Below are 10,752 nucleotides of genomic sequence, written 5' to 3' on the forward strand. Positions count from 1 at the left end.
CCTATGGTCCCACAGAAGGTTCTACTAAGGTAGAAGTAGAGGAATTTTTTGATGCTTTAGAAAAAGCAACTGACACAATGAAAAATGAAAAGTTGGTCCTTGTTGGGGATCTAAATAGCAGAGTAGGAAATGATTGTCAGACATACAAAAATATTTTGGGAAAATTTGAAGAAAAGAGCAAAGCTAATAATAATAGCAAATACCTGTTGGATTTCTGCTCAGGGCATGGACTGGTTATTACTAACACCATGTTCCAACATAAAAATGTGCACAAATTCACATGGAGAGAAGAGGCAAGGAATAAGAAAAGTCTCATTGACTATGTTATTGTTGATAGTGATGTTTTCCCAGTGGTGCAGGACATCAGAGTGTACAGAGGATTTGAAATTGGAAGTGATCACTATTTAGTCTTGAGCAGGATAAAATTGAATTTCATATTGAAAAGAATAACATGTAAGAAAGTTTTAAAGGGAATAAAAGTTGAGCAGCTCTCAGATGTGAACTGTACACTAAAATACACATAGATTATTGAAGAAAAAATGAAAGAGTTTGAGAACAGGAATCAAACCTTGGAGATTCAGTGGCAAACTCTGAAGAAAACACCGATTGATTCATCTAGAGAGGCATGTGGTGAGCTTGTCTGCAAGGATAGAAAAATCAGACCTCCATGGCAGACACAGGAAGTTAAAGAGTCAGTGAAGGAAAAGAAGAAAGCATATCAGAAGTTCCTGGCAAATAAGTTCGCTTGTTCTCTGAGAGAATACAGAGACAAATGTAAGAAAGCTAAACAGTGTGTAAAACTAGCTAAACAAAAGTCATGGGAGGACTTTGGCAAGAACACAGAAAATAAATATTAAGAACTTTGACGAGCAGAGACAAACAAGTTATTGTACTTCTGTACCGAGCCTTGATAAGACCTCATCTCGACTACTGTGCCTGGATTTGGTCACCTAGGTTTCTTCTTGATGGGGAGGAGGTGGAGAGGATCCAGAGGCGAGTGACCAAGATGATAGCAGGTCTATGGAATGAAACTTATGAGAACAGGCTAAAGATTTGTGGGTTGCAGAAATTAGTTCATAGGCGGAAAAGGGGAGATATGATTGAGACATACAAATTGCTAAAGGGTTTGTATAGGATTAATTCAGAGGATATTTTTGAGATCAGGACTGGTGGTGGAAGAACTAGGGGACACCTATGGAAGCTATGAAAGAGTGTGGTTAGCAAAGATGTTAGAGCTGGGTTCTTTACTTTTAGAGTGGTAAATGAGTGGAATAAGCTGCTAGAGTCTGTTGTGGGTGCTATGATGGTGAGTGAGTTCAATTCAAGGCATGATAGATACTGTGAGAATGTCGTATAGTTGTGTGGACACGATGTTTAGGGCCTCCCTCGATGAGTCTAAGGCCTCCTTGGAGTCGCCCGTAATAATAAAGAAGGTGGCAAGATATTCTGGAGGTTGTTGAAGAAGCTTAGAAATGGAGGATAGAGTGCTGTAAAAGGAGTTAGAGATAATAAAGGTGACATGAAAACAGGAGAAAAAGTTATCCTTGAAGTATGGAGTAATTACTTTGAAAAATTGCTAAATGAAACAAAAAGTGATAGCACAGTGGTAAAAAAACACTCAACAGGCATACAGTCAGGAATACATATCCATACTTGAAGTAGACAAAGCCATCAAAGGCTTGAAATGTGGAAAGGCAGCAGGAGTAGATGATTTTCGACGAGAAATGCTGAAGTATGGAGGTATAAGAGTCTTACAGAGGCTGCACTGCATAGTTCAGAAAGCCTGGACAGAAGGACAAATTCCCAATGATTGGAGTATGGCTTTCATAGTACCCATATATAAAAAGGGAAATAAAACTGAATGTGAGAATTACAGAGGTATTTCCCTACTAAGTGTTCCTGGCAAGATTTATGCAAGTATACTTGAGAAGAATTGTGGAAGAAAAGCTTGGTGAAGAACAAGCTGGATTCAGGCCAAATAGAGGCTGTCAGGATCAGATCTTCACTTTATGACAAATAGTTGAGAAAGCATGGGAATATAACAAAGATCTATGTTTAAGTTTTGTCGATCTGGAAGAGGCATATAACAAGGTGCCAAGAGAGAGAGAGAGATGCTACTCAATATGCTACAATTATATGGTGTCAATTTGACATTATATCAAGCAATACTTAGTCTTTATTTCAGTTGTAAGTCAGCAGTTAGAATTGAAGGAAGTACAGGAAGATGGTTTAATGTTAAATCTGGTGGCAGACAAGGATGTACATTATCCCCTCTGTTATTCATTATCTATATGGATCACATTATGAAAGAAAGTGGTATTAAACATGATATCAGAATGTTAATCTGCATAAAGCAAAGAGCTGTTTGCTTTATGCAGACGATGTTATACTTCTAAATAAATCTGCTACAAGTCTGCAAGATTCCTTAACTAAAATGAATAACTATTGTAATAGATGTAGTATGAAGGTCAACATGACAAAGACAATGAACATAGGCAGAATCGTTGAAAATGTCAACTGCATTGTGAACGGAGAACCTGTGGAACAAGTAAAACATTTCAGCTACTTAAGCATGATTTTTAGTGAAGATGGTAAATTAAATATGGAAATAGACAACAGAATCAACAAAGCTGGTATGTTAGGAAGTCAGTTGAATAAATTCATATGTAATAAGAGAGAAATTAGTCAGAACACTAAATTAGCTGTATACAAGACAGTGTTCAAACCAGTTTTAACTTATGGATCTGAGAGCTGGGTCAGAAGTAAAACACTTGACCAAAGACTAGAGACCGCAGATATGAGAGTCCTGAGAAAGATTATAGGCGTGAACAGATGGCATCAATGGCAATATCATATTAAAAACAAGGATATAGGAAAGAACTTGACATTGTCAGCATGCAGGAATGCGTTAGCAGAGCTAATCTCAAGTGGTATGGTCACTTAAACAGAATGGGTGAGGAAAGATTAGCAAAACAAGTGTTCTATATGCCAGGTTGGCAGGAAAACGACCCAGAGGAAGACCAAGATATAGGTGGATTGATAATGTATAAAGTTCCTTAGATGATAGAAATATAAGATCAGATAATGTTGGAGTAATTACTTGACAAGTAACAGACTAATCTGGAGAAATATTGTAGATAGGAAGTTAGTAATGATTTAAATTTTTCATCTAGTACTATCATATCCTGTACACTTGTTGAGGATACATGGCAGGAATTTGATTATGATGATTAGATTTTATGCATCAAATAGTTCCGGACAGAGTGTAAGTAAACTAAAATTTGTATGTGTAATATCTTCATGACTATAGAGTACACATGTGTAGACAAAATACTTTCAGGTTTGCTTTAGTTTGTTCCCTACTGTTTCTGCCATTACGTTGATGTACACAAACAGCATTTCTGACTTTCTGCCCTATAATTTTTGCATGCTTCAAGGTGCATTCATCAGGGTAAACAAATATAGAGGCACAATAGTGCTCTGCAATTAAAGTATATTGATTTGATGCTGTATGGTAACATCATATTTCGAACTTTTCTTTTTCAATTGTTCCCAATGGAGTTGCAATCTGTAATATTTTTTTCTAATTTCTGTTGATTTTTCTAATTCCTGTGCAGATTTTTGGAAACTTAAATTTTGCTCTGATTAGAGCAAATATTGGAATATTTATTCTAATTATTAGTGGGTCTGACGTACATAAAGTCTACACATAGTAGACTTTATGTACTTACATATTTATATACAGGGTGTTCGGGATAAATTTGACAGTTTCGTAAGGAAAAAGAAAATCTTCTTTGTATCTATTAAATTTAATGAATTGACAAAAAAACATTACAGGCAGAGTTAATTACAATACTATCAACAAGATTTACTCAAAATAACCACCATTAGCATCGATCACAGCTTCAATTCTGCTTCGGAACCTCGAACAAGCTGATGCTACAGTCTCCCTGGGAAGGGCCGCAAAAACTGTTTTAATTTTATCCATTAACTGGGCTTTTGTATTACTGGAAGTGCGATTGGTGTCTTTTTCAACTGCGCCCCATACAAAATAATCCATGGGGTTAAGGTCTGGGGAGTTTGGAGGCCAAACATTTGGACTGGTGAAGTCGTAGAAATTTTCAGACAACCATTTTTGACTTTTCCCAGAGGTGTGGCAAGGGGCCGAATCCTGCTGCCATACATACGGCCTACCATTGGCTACCCTTGTTATCCAGGGCTTGACTACAGTTAGCAACTCCACGAACAAAGCCCGAATTCCAATGCCAGGGTTCTTCAACACCTGTTCCTGCAGATTTGCGAGGAATTCTGCTGTACGAACGCAATCAGATCGTCTGCTAGGGATCTTTCTTCTTGCTACATCCTCGTAGTCACCATTGCAAGTCTCTAGTTCATGCCTGATTGTTTTTACTGTATTCAGGGAGCATTGGGCAGCAGTCGTAATATCCTTATTTTGATGGCGGGCACGAATCATCATGATACAAGTTATTCTCTTCCATGATTCAGGTGGATTCCAGCTATCCATCCTTTCTGACATCTTGTATATGAATGAAGAAGGGTCCAAACTTTTAAATGAAGAGAAGTGTGTGTTAATACATGTAACTTACGGAAAAATATAATTAATTATAAATATGTCAAATTTATCCCGAACACCCTGTATGTGTCAAAGAAAGCATTCTGCCCACGAGTTTCAGAATACAGGCAGTTTCAAGTGTGGGAAAAGATGGTAATCGTATCTGTAACAATACACAAAGAAATTGGTAAGGAGAGTAGATTTTGTGAGTCATTGAGTTCATCCTGACATCAAGAGTAGCTGATGTCAGGATGATGAACATTAGGTCTTCCTCAGGTATCTACATTCTCAATTTAGAAATCTTCTATAATGATATTATAGAATTGGTGAAAAAAGTGCAGAAGTAATCATAATACTTGCTCAATTTCTGTCATGGTAAGAAGCATTAAGAAATGCTGATCCATTGGAGAAGAGTTTGGCAATAAAATTCTTAGTTTAAATATACTCAATAAAATTTGCCTATAGTTCTTTGATATTCTTATTTTTTTTCTATAGTAACATTTTTTTTTTTTTATATGTATAGTGTTATATATATATATATATATATATATATATATATATATATAGTCTTAAGTATATATATTATGACAGCTCTGGCGCCTAGTCTTTTTCTTGTGTGTGCGATTAATATTTGGTGCCTTTCCAAAAAAGTTTTTTTTTTATTTGAATAAAATGTGAATAAAACTAACAGGAAATGAAAACCGCTTTACAGTATAATGTTACCTACGGATTAGTCCTGCTTATAGAAATTTTTTTTACACAGAACTCAACAATTAATCATAAGTTAATTTATGATACATCAAAAAATAAAGAACTATTTTAGGTATATTTTCGTAAATTTTAATCAAAAATTACAGTGATATAATCAGGTCCAGGATACAATTTCAGAATTTATTTGTTCGTTTCCGGAAAGATGTGAAGGGGCCTGAACGGAAGACAACGTACATTCATAATTATATGTACCATTCGTTGTTCGTTTAAACTCTTATCTCTTATTTTTTGACATCTTTTAGGCGCCTTTTCTTCTGTGGCACCTGTGTCTATTGCACACTTCACACACGCCACCAGCCGGCCCTGGTCTAAGTCTATCTGAACTCATTAGTAATGAAAACTGCATGGAACAAAAATAAATCTGAATATATATTTTTTATGTATGATGTGTTAGTGTAAATTATGAAAGTTTTAAGGAGCTTAATTTCAACTTATTCACATAAAAAAAAATAAAATGAGAATTTTTTTTTTTGATATTCCAATATTATAGTTAAAAAGAATATTTAATATTGGTTTGTGGAAATAATGGAATAAACTTTTTCTTTCACAACATATAGTAAACAGCAATTTTCTCCCTTTCTTTAGGTATACTGAAAGAGAGTTTCTTTATGTTAGATCCTGGCTTCCCTGTGTTGTTTTTTCAGGCGGTATTACAATTGGCAACATTGGAAGACAATTAGCAGTGGTGAGAATGTTTGTCTACTTTTTTTTTTTTTCATTTTGCATATTTGTGTGATTTATGTGCTATGTGCAAGTCCAATAGTAAATTCTTTGATTATAATTGTTTAAAACATTTTACTTGTATGTTCATTTTTTTTTATTACTAGTTATGAAATTCATTATTATTCAATTACCAGTTTCGTTATTACGTATCTGCCTGAATACTGAAAAAACGAGGATGAGCAGCAATTGCAATTTAGCCAACCAAATTTTATTCTGTATTGACAATACAAATGACTATTCCTCTTAGTTAAACAAGGTTCCACTATTTGTGTCAGACACAGGCGATATTTTTACATTTTAAGATGAATGTTAAAAGCCTAAAGCTCTTTATTAATTTTATTATTATGTGTCTTGAGGCTTAAGTGCTGTGAAGAATTCATGTTAGAGGTGTAATGGAATATTAACAGCACTGAGAAAGGATTAAAATTAATTTTAATACTTCCAATATTTCGTCTCTCTCACAGAGACATCTTCAGGGATTACAACAACTTTTTGTAACAACACACACACAAATACAATACAGAGTGAAACTAAAGTCCTGTCTAGGTGGTGCGCCCTCTATGGGCATTTGCAGGTGGCCTGGGATGTAAAGAGAGATCTCTGATAATTAAAGTTTCCCAAATTTTGGGAAGTTTAATGCAACCATATTTGTTTAAATTAGGTTGATTCCTGAGTGCAGATGCAGATTCAAAGAATAGTCTTTCTTTTTTGAATTTACTATGGTGGAACATACTAGATTTTTTCAGGAAATCCTGTGGGATGTATCCAAAACATGGTCTGCAAGGCCAGATTGACCATAATTGTGTTTGCAGATGTAAGAACTGTGTTCTTCTAACCGGATGGATGCTGACCTGCCTGTTTCTCTGAAGTAGGCAAGTTTACAGGAACAAGGTACTCTATATATACACCAGGCACTGAAAGAGGAGGGAGCTGGTCTTGAGTGGAGCAGATAAGGGTAGCAAATTTACAGTGGGGCTTAAAAGCTGTATAAGGAGGGTGTACTTTTTTAATGATCTGGCTGTTTTTTCTGAAGTACCATGGATGTAAGCAATGGTGATGTAATTTCTGAAGAGATGGTCGGGGAATGGGGAAGGACTTGATTATATTGACTAATAAAGCCCTCCGGATATATAAACGTGCTAGTCTGGCACTATTACGAGAGCAGATTACTGAAACTTGCACTAGCCTCGCTACGACAAACGCTGCCATTGGCTCATTACAGACAGAGCTCTCTGCTGTACTCAGTCCTGAACTTTGGTCTATTCTCCTTAGCATCTGAGAAGCTTCTTCTCAAAAAGAGTTCCAGAAAATAAAAAATAAGCACATCAAAAAGTTCAATAATCTTTGCAAATCTAAATCGCTAACTGAAGTTCAACCGCTCCATATAGTAATCAACCTATCTTCTAAAAGACTTAGCGAAGATGCCGTTAGTGCCCTAAGCCAGGGATCAATTTTGCCGTCACACCTATTGAAGTTCCCGTATTGGATATTATGTACAACATCGAACGTAGAATCTGTCACTTTGCTCCAGAAACAGCCAATAACATCAGACTTGATGTAGCTAACATTCTCTCCTATTCTTCACCTCCTAAAGTCAATTTATCTTCCAGTCAACTCTCTGCCCTTAAAAAATTACGGAAAGAAAAAAGTATTGTCATCACCAGAGCTGATAATGATAATCCCACTGTTGTTCTCAACGCCTCGGAATATAATCGGAAAATGGATATTATTCTCTGTGATCGCGCTATGTACATACCACTGGAACACAGTGGTATGTAGGTTTGTAAGAAGTTTTACAAAAAAAACTCAAACCATTCTGTTCTCGTCCCCCCGGATATACGGTTTACCCAAAATCCACAAACCTAATTTTCCCCTAAGACCTATAGTACCATGCACCTTGCTAGAAATTATCAAAGCAGCTAGCTAACTCTTTGATCCCCCTCACTGGTCTTACCTCATCTTATGTAAAAAAAAAAAAAAAAAAAAAAAACTCCACCCATTTTAAAAACTTAATTGAATATCTTACATTAAATAATACATATATTGGTCAGCTTTGACGTCATCTCTTTGTTTACAAATAGATGATGTTCCCCTAATTGACACCTTAACACTCTTAAAAAAACATTTTTCCTTCTGATATCTTAGAGCTCTTTTCCTTTGCCATCAACTCTGGTTATTTCTCTTGGAAGAACAAAATCTATAAACAGAGCCAATTATTACATGGAAAATTTTGAAAAACGAGCCATTGACTCTTCCCCTCTAAAACCTATCTGGCTAAGATATGTAGATGTGTTCTCTATTTGGCCTCATGGCCCAGACACATTAGATTCCTTCCTCAGTCACTTCAATAGTCTACATTCAAGAATCCAGTTTACGATGGAAAAGGAAAATAACAATAGTTTACCCTTCCTAGACACCTTAGTAACACTCCTTCCTAATGGTAACCTTTCTTTCTCTGTATATAGAAAACCTACTCATACAGGCAGATACATTCACAAACTCTCCGACCACCACCACCCCTCCCAGCAATATGGCATTATTAGAACTCTGACCAATAGGGCCCACAATTTTTGTTCCAGTAAAACTGCCCTTTCAACCGAACTCAAACACATACACAACACCTTCCTTTCCAATGGCTATAATGACTACAGAATTAAAAAAATAATCAAGTCCTTCCCCATTCCCCGACCATCTCTTCAGAAGGACTTCAAAAATGCCATCACTATTCCTTACATTCATGGTACTTCAGAAAAAATAGCCAGATCATTAAGAAAGTACAACCTCCATACAGCTTTTAAGCCCCACCGTAAACTTGCTACCCTTATCCGCTCCACTAAAGACCAGCTCCCACCTCTTTCAGTGCCTGGTGTATATAGAGTACCTTGTTCCTGTAAACTTGCCTACTTTGGACAAACAGGCAGGTCAGCATCCATCCAGTTAGAAGAACACAGTTCTTACATCTGCAAACACAATTATGGTCAATCTGGCCTTGCAGATGTTTTGGATACATCCCACAGGATCTACTGGAAAAAAACATGTTCCACCATAGTAAATTCAAAAAAGAAAGACTATTCTTTGCATCTGCACTCAGGAATCAACCTAATTTAAACAAATACGGTTGCATTAAAATTCCCAAAATTTGGGAAACTTTAATTATCAGAGATCCCTCTTTACATCCCAGGCCACCTGCAAATGCCCATAGAGGGTACACCACCAAGATAGGACTTTAGTTTCACTCTGTATTGTATGTGTGTGTGTGTGTGTGTGTTGTTACAAAAAGTTTTTGTAATCCCGAAGATGTCTCTGTGACGGAGACGAAATATTGGAAGTTTTAAAATTAGTTAATCCTTTCTCAGTGCTGTTAATATTCCATTAAACCTCCAACATGGATTTTATTATTAATTCTTAGTTCACCTATGGTTTACATTTTGGGGATAGGAGCTACATATAAAAAATTATAAAATGTGTTTTGATTAAAGCAATTATCTTGTTCCAGTTTACTGCCTAATATATTGCAGATCTATAATTTAATGATCTGTTGCAGAGGCTGTTTCTAATTTTTTTCTTTCCTTCCCCAGAATGATTATGTGGATCTTGATAATAAGAGGCACCAGGAGTGAATTATCAATGAAGACTAAGAAATGGTGTTTTTTCAACATAAGATCAGTGAATTGGCACTTCGTGTAAGATATCTGACATTGTTTTTGAAGATTTCTAAACAAGGATTTACATTTCCTTATGTGGTAGTCTAGCAGAAAGCAAGATTTGGAATAGGATTAAGATGACCTCCTCATGAACACTTAAGAAATGAAGTACTTCAGATATTGCCATCAAATTTGAAATTGTATTAAATGCAAAGACAGGGTATTCTGTGTAGGAGTGCGTTATAAGTTAAGCTGTTAGGCTACTGCAGAAAATCTGTTTTGTAAATAGACTGTTGTGTTATGTGTGTTTTAATTTATTTCGTTTTCTAAGTAGAGTAACACTTGTTTTATTTATTGATATGAGTGAAGAATTTTTGCAAGTGGTGTGAATTTATATAATTTGAGAATTTCATTATAAACTTCTGATGAGATGCTAAATGTTTCTCAGGTGCTAGCTGGATACATTCTTTCAGCTATTAAATACCTTATGGGAAAACTGCCAGTCTGTATTAATTTCATACTTAGCATTTTACATTGGTTGGGATATAGATATTGTATCAATATTATATATGTTGATGCCGCTCTCTTTTGGTTTGGTGGGAGTGTGGCTCCCATATTCAAAGTGCAAACCTTCTTGTTGAAAAATAGTCATCTGATATATATATATAGCAAACTATTGTCAACTCCCAACCAAAGTCCCCTAGCATCAGCAATATTGTAAAGGAATTGACTATAGTGAGAATGACTGCATTACTAAAGATGTGATTTTTGTTGAGTATCATCATGGTGTTGAATTTCTTTGTATTTAGTTATTGACATGTTAATAAAGAAGTCACTCCTCCTTACAAAATTCCTGTGCATGCCACCATACTGAAGTATGTAACAGCAGTGATTTCAACTGTTACTAATACCAATATGTTAATGCTGATTCAGAATGTTTAAAATAAATTTAATGCTGGTTTTGCCTAAGTTTTAAAATTTGAACATCAAAATCAATCTAAGGATCATCTGTATATATATAAATTAAATAAAGTAACTTGT

The 10,752-nt window shown here is 35.5% G+C and overlaps 1 protein-coding gene across 1 annotated transcript in view; it reads left to right on the plus strand.

Annotated features, from left to right (window-relative positions):
* LOC150100443 (insulin-induced gene 2 protein-like) overlaps positions 1-10,752 on the plus strand; it is a 50,785-nt gene extending 40,033 nt beyond the window's left edge. The window contains exons 5-6 of the mRNA XM_090402582.1: positions 5,930-6,029; positions 9,646-10,752. Coding sequence (XP_090258708.1) covers positions 5,930-6,029; positions 9,646-9,687 — 142 coding nt within the window. The 3' untranslated portion in view covers positions 9,688-10,752. The remainder of the gene's footprint in view (positions 1-5,929; positions 6,030-9,645) is intronic.

Source organism: Typopeltis vanoorti, chromosome 13 (genome assembly GCF_054136105.1).
Source record: "Typopeltis vanoorti isolate ZY-2024b chromosome 13, IOZ_Tvanoo_1.0, whole genome shotgun sequence".
Classification (NCBI taxonomy): Eukaryota; Metazoa; Arthropoda; class Arachnida; order Uropygi; family Thelyphonidae; genus Typopeltis; species Typopeltis vanoorti.